This window comes from Anoplopoma fimbria, chromosome 17 (genome assembly GCF_027596085.1).
Source record: "Anoplopoma fimbria isolate UVic2021 breed Golden Eagle Sablefish chromosome 17, Afim_UVic_2022, whole genome shotgun sequence".
NCBI lineage: Eukaryota > Metazoa > Chordata > Actinopteri > Perciformes > Anoplopomatidae > Anoplopoma > Anoplopoma fimbria.
The window spans coordinates 19,701,574-19,718,039 of record NC_072465.1 but is presented as its reverse complement, the minus strand read 5'-3'; the positions used below and the strand labels follow the sequence as shown (position 1 = coordinate 19,718,039).

Sequence of the window (16,466 nt, the reverse complement as noted above, 5' to 3'; positions counted from 1 at the left end):
ATCAGGAAGTTCTCAACCTAGCAAGAGTTAGTACTATTATTTGGATTGCATGAGCACTTCTTATTCTTGAACAATATAAAGTGCTGAGGGTTAACTTGAGCTGAAATTCAAACCTCTGCTTGGCTGGTACGAACATGGAAACTGCAGCAACCACAAGATATGTTTTGTTCCTACTGAATAGATGGAAAGTATGCTTTACTAGCACACAAACCCTTTTTTTTCCAGACATATTGTATTATTTCCTTCCATGCAGTTTATGCATTAGAAAATAAAAGGAATAAATAAAACCAAAGTGATGAATCCAGAGTGGTTTATTGGTTTAACAACTGGCAGGTTCGCCAAAGCACCATAAGAAACCGAGCAATTACCAGCCTTTGTATATTTCAATGGCAGCAAGATGCATTCAGGAACAGTGGTTTTAAAGCATGAGTAAACAGTCAAATCAAAACATAACACCTTCATGAAAGGGTTTAATATATCCTAAACATAAGCACAGGTTTGCACACTTTGAACACTATGTGCTACACATTTTTACAGCCGGCTGTATTTCTCAGGGGACAGAGATTGAAATTAATTGAAATGCGAGCCACACTGACTCTGTAACACATAGAGAGAGAGAGAGGGAGAGAGAGGCTGAGAGAGGGTGAGAGAGGGTGGTGGGGGAAGGCAGCAGCACACAAACTGCAGCCATAAACAAGGATTAGAGATGAACACGCAGATACTCACTTACTCTCCCCTGAAATTCCAGCCAGCCAGCACTGTGCTGCGCTGTGTGTGCACGTGTATCTGTCCGTGTGAGTGTGCAACTATGTAATCATGTGTGGGGAATATGTGGGGGAACAAATCAGCTTTGAGTAGTTGATCTGGAACAAAGTGGCTCAGGAATAAAGCAGAGCTGAGATTTTGGTCCCTAATGTTTGTGAACGACATCTATAATCGGGGGGTTTATAGCACACAGGTTGGGGAGGTCAGGCAGATTTAGAGGGACCCAAAACCAGGAGACAGACAGACAGTAAAGACGGACTGAGAAAGAAGTATAGTTCAGTGCAAACAAATTTAGAGAGGCAGCGAAAATAAACTGCCAACAAGCTGATTAACAACAAATTGTACTTTCTTCCTCGGCTCCTCAAACATGTCTCTAACTTTAAGTGTTCACACAACACAGTCTTGCTCGCATGACCAAACTTTTCAGAAGCTTTACTTTGGACAGGAAGAGGAGGATGGATTTCACTCAGTAAATCTGTCCAACAGATTTTTGTGGGCTAACAGCGGGGGTTATAGTCATAATAATGTGGCTGCATAAATGTGTGGCCTAAACCCCATGATGTCTATAATGATGATGATGATAGCGAGACTCCACTGAACTATCAGGTCATACGACTGTGCTGCTGAGGAGATTTTCACCTCAGGAACAAGTTATCTAATCAGTGTGAAACAACGTTTTTTTTCTGTTACTCAGTGTAACAAATAGGACTCTTTTTCCGCTGTACTGTTTTTCTGTCTCAGTCACAAGAGCAAAGGAACCGTTAATCGCACAAAAGAAAGACTCACTCAAGTAGAGCAAGGACGTGACTTTTCAGCTGGAAAGAATCAAGTAAAAGAAGGATACCGAGTGGCTTTGGTCCCAGTCCCATATGTGTCCAAGTGCTTCAAAAGAGCAGACTGCTGCAGAATATTTAACACTGGTGCTTTTGTCAAAGACAGCGTAGTCTTACTCACATTAAGAAAACAAAACAGCAAACTCCATACAATATGTACATATCTTAGCTCAGTGCATAATGGATATCTCTTCCATTTCTCTTTGTCAAATCTATACAAGTCCGTATAGAAAACTCACTTCAGCATGAAGCGTCACAGGCGAAGAATGCTTGTGTTTAGAATTGATACTCAATTGGTCTTGGCATCAGAAAGCCCCCAGCCAGTACCTTCCTTATTAAGTAACAGATGGAGACTTTGTTTACATGCAGAGTGCTGCTGGGCTGCAGGCGTTGGAAGGTCCCTGCTCATATTAAGTTTCTGGAGGCTGAACTGCTCCCATCAGCATTCATGTGACTGTCAGTGGCAGTGCTAGAGGCTTAACCATGCACAGACATTTAGAAAAAAAATTTAAACAGAAAAGAAAAATACATGCACTTAGAGGGAAGGAACACCTGGAACGGTATAGACCTTTTGTGAAAACACAGAATATTCTTTATGTGAAAATAGAGCCGTTACAGGCTGAGAACCGTTTGGTGCCTTTATACTGTAACAATCAAACTATTGCTTCTGAGGGCAGTTTTAGCGGCATTTCTGTAGAAACTATACACATTTTACAGCATTTTACAAGGTTCCTCACATCTGAGAGACTCAAAGTAAACCTGCAGTAACTTATATACTTTTGACCTGGTCACAAAAGTCTTGCGAATCTTGATTTCTTTTTTTACCCTTTTCCATTAGAAACAATGTTAAGCTTGAACAAAGGAATCATCAAAAAAAGGTGGGTTAAGCTAACATAAAAAAGTATTTCTACCATTGGATGGTGGCTTCAAAAATCTAAATTATACGCCTACTGGTGTGAGATGCAGCAATCACTAAAATATGCTCCAAGGTTTGGATATAAAAATACAAGAGAATAAAAAAACAGAATCTTTTGGCATTGATTATTAAACAGGTTGGTCAAAACACAAAAAAAAACATCAAACGGGGTGAGTCGTTTTACACTTCATTTTTGTCTTCATCCATTATGATCTGTGCATCACCTCTTCTGTGCCCTTTTAGCGAACATTCAGATTTCAGACTGGCGGAGACTGCGGACAATCTATTTTTGAGCACGCTGCCTCGCTAGTCGCTTCATGAAGCAGCAGGTTACCGTAGCGATGATGACGATGCCCACAAACAAGGCAGAGGAGACTCCGACAACCAAAGGGATGAGGAGGAGGTCCGCAGCTGAAAGATAATAGAAGGATATTTGTATTTAAATTATTTCATAATCCACTTTCAGAAGGGAAATGTACTTTTGTATTAATAAGTACAAAAAAACTCTCATTTGGGAATAACATTGATTTGTCTGGTTCAAAACAATAGAGATACTTTCAGGCAGCACTCTTATTGATGGAAATCAGGTCAATGGACTGTGCTGCTGGATAAACTAAAGCAGTTATCTCTGGTGATACAAACAAAAACAATCTATGATCCACACCCATGTAGAACAGAGAGAACATCAACAACTAACTTTGCTACTGGTGCTAATGATAAAAGAAAAGATGACCATGTCGTGCTTCTGACAAATGTTAAATCCATATTTTAGATTCATTAAATTCTGGACATTTTGACTGTTACTTGATGGGATTGAGATGCATACAGATACAAATCTCCCACACAAGCTCCATTCACGATATGTTCACAATGTGATATAATTGTGGACAGTAAAAATGATCTTCCTTGTCCTTGAGTTCAAAGTCCCACAGTATTAAATTACTGCTGCATGTGACATAAAGTGCGTATGTACATATTTTAGATGTAAATACAGGGGAACCATGTCCTGCTATCTGCTACTTAAAATGTGCTGACGCGTCTCAAGGTCAAGAATAAAAGCTTGACGTTTACACTTGATGTTTACACAAAGGCTACCCTCCAGCGTGTGACTGAAGGTCGGCGGTGGAAGGATCTTATTCCTTGTAGCGAATCTAAAGTTAAAGTTGTCATAACGCAGAGTGGCTACTGTCATTGTTACAGTATTACATCACTGGATCATTTTAATTGAGGTATTTATAATCAAGCGGTACTTTAATGTGGTTATTCAAGGTGGAGCTAAATATTAACTACTTATGGTAGCTTAATCTGTAACAATGGATCATATGTTAAATCTTTCTATTTTTAAGTAACTAATAACTAAAGCTCTTGAATAAATGTAGTAAAGTGAAAAGTACAATATCTTCCCATGAAACAAAGTAGCATAAAATAAAAAAAATAATCATGTAAAGAACCTCTAAATTGTATTTGAGTATCATTTCCCTGGACCGCCAGGATATATCTTGATGGGGAAGGTGAGAGAGCAGCACTCGCCTCTTTACCCTGAATAAGTCCAGTGGAGCTGCTCAGTAGCTGACAGATCAAACTGTGGTTGTACTGGGCAGCTTCCAGATGTGTGTTGGAGTGTGAATTAAAGCTTTAATCTCCGCAAAACCACTTCAAAACTTTAATAAACTGTATCTGCTTGTAATCCGTTACATGTATCCACGATCACTTTGATTATTACATAAAAACAGACCGTGGGATACTCTTACCTCTGGAGAACAGGTAAACCGTCAATGCATTTGACTCGGCTTTGGCCCCCGTGTTGTACCAGCCTCCATGCGGGTCCTGACCCCACGCCTGGGCGTGACACGCATACATGCCCTGATCCTCTATCGTCGCTGCGTGGACCCTCAGTCTGTAGCTGCCAGCCGACAGGCGGTCGACGCTAATATCGCTACCGTTGGTGTAGATCTTTGCAACGCCGTCGTACATGAGGGCAGCTATCAGTTTGGGTTCTTTCTCCACAGTGGGGTCCGGCACAGTAACACCTGACGCCGGGCTCTGTACCTTCTTGAAAACTCGTTGAGGGATTGGCCACCGCAGCCACTGTACCTGTGCCTGGGCGGGGCCTGTGGTCGTCACGGTGGCGTTGCAGATCAGGGTGATGGTGCTGCCTCTTTTTAAAAGGGGGCCTCGAGGGAGCTGAGCCACAGCTGCAACGAGCACATCTGTTGAGGGAAGTGGTACATTGAACATATTTGTCAGTTTGAGAACAAAACTGAAAGTTTAGCTAACATGAGTTTCTGATAAATATGAAATATATAAAACAAACCACAGATTCCAGTTGGCAGTTTACCATTAAGCATCAGAATGCTTCACTCGCTTATTGTATCACCCTGATGTTCCACACTTTTAAATAATTTCTTACAACAAAAAGATCCTCAAGCATAAAATGATAATCAACAGTGGAACCAAAAAAGAATCACTGATACAGATGAAGCCCGTGTGTCACTGGAGACCTGAGTAGCAGCTCTCACCTTTGCTCTTGAGGTTGACGGTGACTCCCTCAGACCTCTGGGTGAGTGTTGCAGGAGTAGACACGCCAGGGTTTCCCCTTCCAGCGTACACACTCACCACACAGCGATACACCCCGGAGTCTAAGGGCTGGGCTGAGAACAGCTTCAGAGAGAACCTCCCCTCCGCCACTTTCTCCATAGAGCCCCCGCTGGCTCGGCTGAGGTCGTCCCCCCAGCTCACAACGCCGTCTGGGCTCAACCGGGCCACCTCCACCTAAATAACATAAAAGCAACGTCTCAGAAAGTGTTGGATTGAAAACTGAAATGTTATTTATTATAGGCTTATACTTGATTATGTCAATCAAACTCTTAAATCATAACAAAACATGTACATTTTTGTGTGCTGCTGTTGTTTGAAAGACAACCCTCAAGTGTCACTTATCAAAATGTTGCCTCCATCACTTGAACGCACCAAAGCTGAAAATATTTAAAATCTAGAAAAAAAGTTGAAAAATGTGTAGGAAAAAGTACACGCTTTGCTAATTGTTGTAAATGTGGCATGACGTAAACATTTTGATGTCAAATGTTTCATCTTGCCGTTTGTTCAAGAACTCATGCATTCACTTACATATTTGAAAGAATAAGGTATAATACTTGTATTTATACCTCAGTAATACTGTGCAGTTGCAAAACAAACACGACAACTGGTTCTACTTAATACAATCGCACACACTGAGCAATAAACTACAATACACACGAGTCAGCAGAATGAGAATCAGTACCTCGACTCCCCCGCTCCCAGCGAAGTCGCTGTTTACTGATCCCCTCTTCATCCACTGAACCAGCAGGCCCGAGTTCACTTCAGACGGCAGCCCCAACACCTCACAGGTCAGGATGAGAGGTGAACCGACCTGCAGGGTCACCTCCCCCTTGGGCGAGGACGTTATGCTCAGTGACTCCGCTGGGGAACGGAAGAGGTAGAGGGAGACAGGTTAGTAAATATGAAAGTACAGGAAATCCTCCACGTCGAACAACCTCAAAGAAGCACTCAGACTGTGACGGTAAAGAAGCAACACTTTGGGTTTCATTTCTGTGGGGAAGCTAGAGCGGCTTCTTTAGTAAGTTACATATTTAATGGCCATGATAAAATAAATTACCACTTCGTCATTTTCTATCATTGCTCAATGAAAGAACCTTGAGCATGTTGACCAAATTACTGTGTTGTATTCGGAGATACATTTTAAGCATTGCAGTAGAAGATACAGCACAAATGAGAAGTGCAACTTTGTTTAATGAGCTGAAAATGTTTCATATTGGAAGTACTAATAACTTGGTACAAATGGAAGATAACAACACTGATCCATTGTGTGAGCAAAAGCCTCATTTAACCACAACACTCTGCTCAATAATAGACACATTATTTATGAAAACAAAAGGAGACGCATCAGACTATTCTATTAGTCAGACAACAGGGGGCCAGAAAATACAGAGCCATATAGTGCTCGTCAGTAAAACAATGCATGCATTGATTAAATTCAATGCTTCAACTTCAGCTCCAATTTTATTGCTGAAGAGAAAAAGAAATTGACCTAAATAACTTTTAGCTCCAATAAGTAATTACTCAGTGCTGAGAAGTTGTTTGCGCCTCTCATCAGCAACACAAGTTAATTAAAATAAAAAGAAAGGTTTTTAATGTGGTTAGAATAATTCAGTATTAAACTTAAAAAGCCTTTTCATAGAAGCTTGCATATCAAGACTATATACTCTATGTAACTGTATGTCAACTTCCCCATCTAAGATATTAAAGTGGTTTTAAGGACATAGCTGTTCTGTCAGTAATGGACACATCAGGCTGACAGAGAGAGATAGTCATCCTCTCTGCGGGATACAAGAGTCCAAGGTGGGAGGAAAGATTACTTAATCCTTCAGACCTACACAAGCTCTTTAGAATTTAAATTGACCCAAGCGGCAGGGCAGTTATTCTGCTACTCCGCCAGCCAGCTATCGACCCGTCAGATGCAGCTGGATAATCAGCAAGAGAGCTGAGCATCAAGTTCAGCAGTCAGACAGTTTGACAGCTGACACACAGTAAGAAGAATTTTGATGGTTTCATGTTCTCAATGTGAGAATTTGATGCTTTCTTGTAGCCTTACATTATAGTTAGTAGTATAGTAGAGTCAAACAAGACATTTGATTACAATACAATAATTATTCTGTCTGTCTATATAATATTTTAGTTATTGTAGATTTTTTTACTTTTTTTACTATTTAATATTCTTTATTGTTTTATTACTTATTTATAATATTTGTTTTGATCTTGTTTTTTACTATGTCTCTTGTTTGCACTTGATCTGCTGCTGTAGTCCTGTACATTTCCCCGCTGCTGGGCTAATAAAGGATTATCTTATCTTGTCTTATTAAAGAAACCTCACAGTCTTAAAATATTGTGATGGCGTCTTTCACTGTTTTATAGATCAAATGATGAATGTATTAATCAAGAAAATAAGCCACGTATCAATCGATCACGAGAACAATAATAGAGATATAGTAATACAATAGTAAGATATAACAGAAAGATGTCCATCCATCCATCCATCCATCCATCCATCCATCCATCCATCCATCCATCCATCCAGCAAGGGAGGAAAAACCCAGCCATCCAGGCAGCCTATCAGAAAGCCCAACACTTATTCAGCCAACAAGCTGACTACAGATGTGTATCCAGTTACATGTTTAATCAGCCCCCCTATCTATCCAGTCAGTAAACTGCTCAGTCGGCCAACCAGCAAGCTAGACATTCAGTTAAGCCGTTAGTAACACAAACATCCAGAGCTTCAGCCTGAAACCTGGAAAGAGTCCAATATACTCAACAGAGCTACAAGTCCAGGCCGACTGAGGCCGCTGAGAGAGAAGAACCAGTACAAACCAAACTCCAGCTGTTTTACTTTTACATTTTGAGCAGCCAGCTCTATTTTGGGATTTTCTTTTCTAGGTGGTCTGTAAGATTGTTTTCCTAATTTAATCAAATGTAGGTTGTTAGAACAACGAACACAACATAAAATTATTGTGCACCATGTTTGTAGCAGTATGACCGAGGCCCTCGCCACAGGCTGTCATTGTTTGAGCAAATGTCAACACAAACACTGGCACAGTTTCTCAGTAACACTGACCTAGTTGCTGGACGGTCAAGTTGCCAATATCCAGCGTCCTTTGTGCTATCTTCTGCCAGGATCGATTTGGGTCCCGAATCCACTGGGAGGCCTCACAGAAATATGTGCCGGTGTCTTGTGGCTGCACGCCTCTCATCTTCATCACGTACACGTCCAGCCCGGCCTCCCCGTTCCTCTTCTCCAGCGTGATGTCTCCGTCGTCGTACCTCTTCTTGTACAAATGTCCGGGGACGACCCCCAGCAGCTTGTCAACGGAGATAATCTCTCTAACGGTGCTGACCTCCCCTCCGGCTCCGCTCCCCAAAACCTCACCAGCGCTGCGCTTCCCAAACGTGATGGACATATGGGTGAGCTGCTCCGATTGGATGCCCGCTGAGCACATCAGCATTAATTCGGCCCCCTCTGGCACCGGCTGGCCGGTGAGCGAGCGTGAAAAACTGATCTGGAGTGTGTCAGGGATCACTGCGGGTGCACAAAGAGACACAGACAGACAATACGATTACATCAACAGGCTGTAGGAGCCAGGTGGGAGGGGAAAAATAGACCAAATTTAATTTCTATTGCTGTTTCTATATTTGGAACAGTAAAGCAAGTCATGAAATAGGGTTACTGAGAGTGACTGCAAGCCAACCTCAGCTTTGGGCACAAGCTTTGCCAAAGCAAGATTAGCCGGCTATTATGAAGATAAGATTCTTGAGCTGCAAAACAAACCCCCAGTATCCTACAAACATAAACATAGTAGTGCAATAAGAATAGAAACAGGATTGATGACTATGTGGTTTGTCTAAAATTGCCAAAATATTGTGGATAGCTTGAGCAGAGGGAAAAACTCCAGATGGCAAGTGTAAATAAGAGCTTAAACATGAGGAATGTCATCGAGCACCAAGTTAAACACATAGTATGATTAATAAATGTCATCCAGCTGGCAGATGTAGAGCAGAGATGCAATAACCCTTGTGACATATCTGGAATACAATGGGCTGGTTTCCACTATGTGTTGACTAAACTATGATTGCCAGACTGGGCATCGTTTGAAGTTGTGTAGCAGAAGTTGGTGATACAATAGAAGGGTGTTTTGGTACCAGTACCCGAACAATTCTTTTTCAGTGCTTTACTTAAATAAATATATACATGTTTTCTAAGAAAATTAGTTTGAACATAACAAGTAGTCGTACAAGAAGTTAAAAATACACTCGCAAAAATAGCTGAATTTTAACGATGTTCAATGCCAGCTTCTGATACTTTATAATACTCTCTGTTACTGACACATTTTAATCCACCAATAGTAATTGAAAGAACACAACAGGAAGAAACTGGAGGCTGATCACACTATGTGTTAGATTTTTTGGAACCATCAGGGTTATGTTTTATTCATCCATTTTACTCATATATTTCCAGATATTAATATTTGTATTGCACCTCTGTTTTTATATTTTTCTGATGGTTACAAGTGATATGTTAATATTCTATCAATTTGACTTCATCCCACTGATCTTATCTGTATTATTGATCCCTGATTACTCCCAACATCTGTTTTATGTGTGTGTTCTCAGACAGGGCCCTCTTAACAGTGATATTCTCTATTTTCCATAAAAAGACAAAAAACTAAAATGAATTGATTCTACTAACAAGTATGATGCATCTTATTTCTCTGTGCCATAAAACTCCATTGTTCTTCTATAAACTACTAAGGTATATCCCTTACCTTTGACAGGCACTGTGGCGCTGTAGTTCCCCTGGTATTTGATGTCGGTGCTGGGTGTGTAGCATTCATACTTCCCCTGGTCATCAGCCCGGAGTCTCTGGATCACTAGTCGGACTTTGTCCCCCGAGTCCCTCTCCACCCTCACCTCCCCATTCTTCACCCGGGCCTGGAAAGGCGCGTAAGGGAAGCCCTTGTCCCTGGTGGAGACCACTCCCATCTGCCTCCCACCAGCATCATCCCTGATCAGGAACCACTCAAAGTCCTGCGTGCGTGAGCCTTCGTATCCTGATACGGCACAGGGCAGGGAGAGGGGGAACCCTGCAACACGGTAGAGGGTCCCAGGAGGGAGATATACTTCACGACACACAGCGCACTGGAGCCCTGTGAAAGAGAGAAGGGAGAGAGGCAGCAAAGAGTGTGAAAGACGGTGACAAATGGACTGGAAACAGTAACAATGTCAACTTTTGTGGGTCAAAGCTTCGCCTCGCAGCGCGTTTGCTACATGGACTCATGGATCAATATCCTGAGCTGATGACTGGCTAACAGGGAATCAATACATTAAACAGCGTAGGAGAAAACACACTCCAGTTGGGGCAAGGAAATTACACATTTAAATAAATATATACAATCATCTGCACAGGGCTGCACAACTAATAAAGATTTTATTAAAATAGCATAATGGCCTACTTTATTTTTCGAATCCCAGGAGGCGCATTATTTGTTGAAGGAGTAATGTGTGTCAAAATATCATCTTAAATTAAATTTTGTCTTGGCCTACACATCACATCTACAGACTTAAGAAAACGTCTTTCTTTGGTACATATCAGTGCGAAAATCACACCATAATCATTTTATTTTCCTTCAAAGTAATTGCAATAAGAATTTGTTTTTGTTTATTCAGCCCTAGCTCATACTATAGGTATTTTTGATTAAATAAAAAGAAAAACTAAAAAAACACAACAAAACTAGTTTGTGCTCTCACAGTGTTACAGTGAGCTAGTTTCAGTAAGTTTTGCTGAAACTGGTTGTCTCAGTCCAACACAGTGATCCAGAATAGTGGCATTCAAAAGGTGCTCAAATCAGCCAAAACTGATGTTCACTGAGTTTATTGTCTTGGAATGAGCTAATCTTGAAACTGCAAATCACACAGAAAGTGAAACATTTTTTTATATAATTAACTCTATCCCACTCTCCTTACTGTTTAATATAAACCTGGTAAAATTGGGGATTTTATGAGTATGAATAGTCAGAAGCGAGTGCCTCAAGGGTTTCAAGCTTGCAGGTTCAAGTGTCATAATGTTTCACTGAGTCGTATTGTCTGGCTGGTGGCTTCATACCCAACTTCCCCTGAAACCCCTCTGAAATAGTCTAAAAGCTCAGACTGAGCTATTTAAATACGCAAACCCTCTTTCAGCCGCAGGCATTGAAACTTCTCACGGCATTACTATTCTCTCATGATATGGGTACTTATGCAAAGTAATAATTTCCTCTTTTAAAAAAAACGAAACACAGAAGTCATCAAGGGACATCGCTTGGACTGGTTCAACAGCTTTGTTCTCTTTAAGCCATTTGTACTATGCTTTAATCGACAATTTGGTTTCAATTCACTAATTTTTCTGGTAATTATAACCAATTGATGAACAAGTCAAATTCTAACAAGAAGAGGAAATCAAGGATGAACATTTGTATCAAGATAAAGAGAAAATATAAAATTTATCAAAAAAGCAATTTAATATTAGCTTCATAAACTATGGAAAATGTATAAAGTAAATAATAGAGATACAATTCAGATGCTTAATCTCAGTTCATTTGCTGATACTAGTAGCAGAGCTCTCTTCTTCCCTGTATTTAAAAGCAGAAGGCAGAAACAGATTGTTTTGAGGACGTTGACAAAGAAACTACTTCTTGTGGAAACTCGATTAAGTAAAATAAATCAAAAGCCAGTTAACCCTAAAAGCTCCCAGTAGTTGAACTTGACTTCATCAGATATTTATTTACATTTAGTTATTAAAGTGGATGGCAAGCCGCAGGTCAGATAGACGACTTATTGTATGGAAAACAACGTAAAAGGATATTATAGAAAGGGGACACACATTTTTAAATGTACTAGTGGAGCCAAGAGCTGAGAAATAAACAACTCAAAATGCAAATAGGATGTGATCATCCCAACTGACAGTGATCAAAGATCAGTCCCAACTGACACACACATTTAACCCTCACCTACAGCTGATAAAACTACCTGAACAACTAGAAATACTAGATGGGTGCGTTCTGGCACTCCCTATCTGTGTGTGTGTGTGTGTGTTTGCCTGTTTGTGTGTCTGTGTGTGTGTAGGTGTCTGTGTGCGTCAGACCTAAAACAACTGGAGCTTTCTCACAGGCGTGCTGCGGCCCGACAACAACACGCCCCAACATAATGACATGGGAGACGAGTGGGAGGCTTAAGCGGATCAGGTCCTAATTAACACTGGGCTTGGACTGATAGGGCCGGGGGAAACCACAGTTCGTGACGATGCTCAAAACTGTCTGGGGGGTTTTTGTGCAACACGGAGGAGCGGAGCCCCACATTTTCATACTAAGAACCCACAAAGAGATGTGGATGTTGGACCACAGCACTGATGAAAGGAACCCTGTCTACATGTTTAATAGATACGATTATATGATTATTAATACTGTGAGAAGGGACATAAAAACTGTGATTCAATCTCATATGTTCTACTTATGTCAAACAATGAAGAAATATCTTAAACGTGAGGTACAAAGTTAAAAAACAGAAGACATATTAATGCATTTAGCTTGTTTGGGTTGTTTGTCCTATTCTTAATCTAATATAAACTCTTAAGCATCTTTGATTTATTTAAGAATGTCCAAAAGGGAAGTAACAAAGCAAAACAAGAAACACACCGAGGAGATAAAACAGGTGAAGAAAGCGTACAATGACTGTAATCAAACAACAAAACCTTGAAAAGTAAGGTTGGTATCACTACCACAGAACTACTAGGACGTTAACCATTACCTATACCATGAGAGAGTCCTATTGATGAGGATACTTTAGCTTGGGACTTCCTGGTTCCCACCATCAGCTCATTCAAATGGTCAAAATCACCTGATACAACCAGCTTCACATCCATCAAACAGCCTGTAGTCCTGGGTGAGTTTTCTTTGATTGTGCAGAACACAGTGATGTGATTAAATGTGCCACAGAAGAAGCTTTTACAGGCAAATAATAATAATTAAAAAAAAGAGAATAAAAAGGGGGGTTCAAATAAAGCTAAGCAGTGCATATGACATCTAAATAAATTGTCTGACTGGTCGCCATGAAGAAACAATAATGCAAAATGCATCTCCATGTGACAGATGGCGAGGCGGCTTTAGTCATTGTGTGCACAGCAGATAGGTAGTCCTCAGACTGCACGGCTGGCTTTACTCACCCCAGAGCAGAAATAGGAATAATGTTGTTTTCATAGAAGCCATCACGGTCCTCATCTTCCCTCCCGGTGTCCAGATGGATTATGTTGACTCAGATTTCTCTCTGCGCGTTTATCGTCGCGCATACTTCATACTCCATCCGCGGAGGCCGACTGTCAACATGATAAAGACATTGATTATTCTGCAAGATAACATTAGTTTAATGTGCAACAATAGCAATGCATAGTTCGGGTTAGCGCAATCAGATAAATGCACCAGCGGCGGATCAATATTCATCTGGTTAGAGGTGTGAACGTGCAACGCTGCAAGTTAAATTACCTTTTTCATGCGCCTTCTCATCTGCATCTAAGGTTTTGGATTAAATCGACACAGACATGCCGCCGTGCAGCAATGGAGGGGTTGGCATCACAGGGGGTTAGTGTGTGTGTGTGTGTGTGTGTGTGTGTGTGTGTGTGTGTGTTGGAGGAGGAGGAGTGGTTGGAGGGAGGAGCTTGCATGCTCCAGTGAAGGAGACAGACTGGTGCCATTGGTCTATAAACCATTGTGACATTTTGAACCAATGATAACAGAGTGCTGTAAAGAGGTTGAAAAAGTACAGCAACGTCAGGCCGCAAGGGGGCGCAACAGCAACACACACACACACACACACACACACACACACACACACACACACACACACACACACACACACACACACACACACACACACACACACACACACACACACACACACACATAGATATATATATACTTATTATATGTGTGATAGCCATACAAATATGACAGTAGTGTGCCATAGAAAGGTCTCATTAAAAAGGCATAGTATAGTATGACATAAAAGGTGTCAAAAATATGACAGTATAGAATGGGCCCACAATTGTCACAGCAGTGTATTACAAATAAATGTAAAAAAAAGTAATAGTAATATGCCAAATTAAATGACATCAAAGGTCATAGTTAATTATGCCATAAAAAAATGTAAGAAAAATTGTAAACAAAATAAATATCATAGTATAGTATGGCATAAAACAATTCACAAAAATGGCATAGAATGCCAACAAAAATGACATCTTCATATAATAGTATGTCATAAAGTGTCATTAAAATGGCATGGTGTACAATGCCATAAAAATGCCCCAAAATTGTCAATGTATAAAATGCTAAATAAATGTTAAAGAATGTCATAAACAAATAAATACAAAATGGGTGATAACCATAAAAATGTCACAGTATAATATGCCATAGAAAAATGTCATAAAAGATGTAATGGAGTTGTATGCCATAAAAATATTGCTAAAATGCCATATAGTATAGTATGGCATACAAAATGACATCAAAATGTAAAAGTATACTGTGCCTTTAAAATTGCCAAGACATATGACATCTTATGGCATACTATATTATGACATTTTTTATGACTTTTTAACGGCATTCTGTAGATTTTTTATGACATATTTTATGGTGTTCTGTACTATGAGAAGAATCTAATTTACTGCTGTTAAGTTAATGTTTCACTATGTCACTATGTATTCACTGTGTTGTAGCCTACTTCTGCTTATTACTACCCCTCTGTATCCATATTTATAGTCAACATGTCAACATGTGATACAGGCATGTGAAACCTAGAATCCCTGCAGGGAAGAAAAGTTCAACCTTTTTATCACATGCTCGGTCTTACAGAGTGCGTGTCACACATTTCTTTGTGTTAACACGTGTGTGCATTTATGCTTGCATAATTACATCTTTTTCCCTGAAGACATTTTGACATGTTACGATACAAAGCACAGGTGTTGATAATAAAATGAATGATGGCTGAATTTAAGTGCTATTGTTCATGCTGGTTCACTGTCACACTGTCGTGGTGTACTGGGTCACTGTAATTTAACAGAGCCATCGTTAATGTTAATAGTAACGAATGTGCTTCAGTCAAAATATCTGCAGAGAAAAACACCTTACAGTATTTCACACATTTAGCTCTGCCCATGTGTATGTGTGCGTGCAGATATGTATTGTAGCGTCACAGGGTTTACAGTATTATTGTTGTATTTGTGGGGTTTGTAATATTTCAGGTTTTTTGTGTATATGCATGCCGTCGCTCAAGTGTACATTTTTGTATTTTTCTTATATTTGTGTGTATTTTTTGATTAAAATGCCTTATGTGTCTTCATGTATTTGTAATTTTTCATGTGTGTGTGTCATTTACATAAATAAATTAGTTAGAGACAACTTTATTCAGCCACAAGATGGCGACAACCAATTGCCATACTGAGAGGTCAAACCATGTGCATCAAGTACATAGAATGTTTATCAATTAATAAAGCTGGAAATATATAAAAGAGTAGCAGATTTGTTGTCTGGCAGTGTTACCGGTAGAATGATAACATATAAAGATGCTGCTACTTAGATAATATAACTTTTTGTGAAGGTACTCTATCTATTGATTTGCAACTTCCATTATTTGTAGTTCTTGGTTCCTAAACCCTGAATCATCCAAACAGTATGTGAGGTTTCTTCAACAACAAGGTTCACAAGCTGAGTGATGTGAAACAGCGATAAAACCCAACTAACATTTCTGTGGCCTGCAAAGGCAGCGCTGCTACATTCCCGTCCTTCTCTGTCTCCTTTTTTGTAGTACCCTCAAAGGAAAGGCAATAAATGAGTGTAATCAGTTATTTAACTATTTTTCCATTATTGAAGTAGAGTCAGGAGAATTATTAAAGCTTAGAGTAGAAGAAATGGAGAAACATTGAGTGGGGCAGGATATGCTCTTATATGTGGTTTTGAGAAGGCCATAATATATGTTCATTGGGGGAAAACCACTCAGATGCTGCTCACTCTAAAGAGGATTTATTCCATCAGAGCACACCTCATTATTGGTCCAAGTTGTCCTCCATCCCGTCTAGTTTCCTTTCCTCTCCTCCTCACTCCTCTTCTCACTTTAGGCTACATGGAAACATGGATGACTTCACAGTGTGGCAGCGAGAGGGGAAGTCATTAGGGTATTCTGGGTTAACAAGGCGGCGAGCGGGATGTGCAGACTTCAGCAGGAGCCTACACCAGCAATGAGGGATGGCTCTCATGCAGAGTAAACTTCCTCAGCCTTATGGCTTCCAAAGTATCGCAATTTTTTAACCGAGTTGGACAGTTAGA

At 40.2% G+C, this 16,466-nt stretch overlaps 1 protein-coding gene across 1 annotated transcript; it reads right to left on the bottom strand.

The window, feature by feature from the left end:
* Window positions 1–293: 293 nt before the first annotated feature.
* On the bottom strand, window positions 294–13,747 carry igsf8 (immunoglobulin superfamily, member 8). Its single transcript, XM_054616989.1, has 8 exons — window positions 13,635–13,747; window positions 13,319–13,468; window positions 9,888–10,268; window positions 8,183–8,644; window positions 5,795–5,973; window positions 5,034–5,286; window positions 4,266–4,724; window positions 294–2,925 (listed from the first exon to the last, which is right to left on the bottom strand). The coding sequence occupies exons 2-8, from the start codon at window positions 13,371–13,373 to the stop codon at window positions 2,798–2,800; spliced, it is 1,917 nt and encodes a 638-aa protein (XP_054472964.1). The 5' UTR covers window positions 13,374–13,468; window positions 13,635–13,747; the 3' UTR covers window positions 294–2,797.
* Window positions 13,748–16,466: the final 2,719 nt, after the last annotated feature.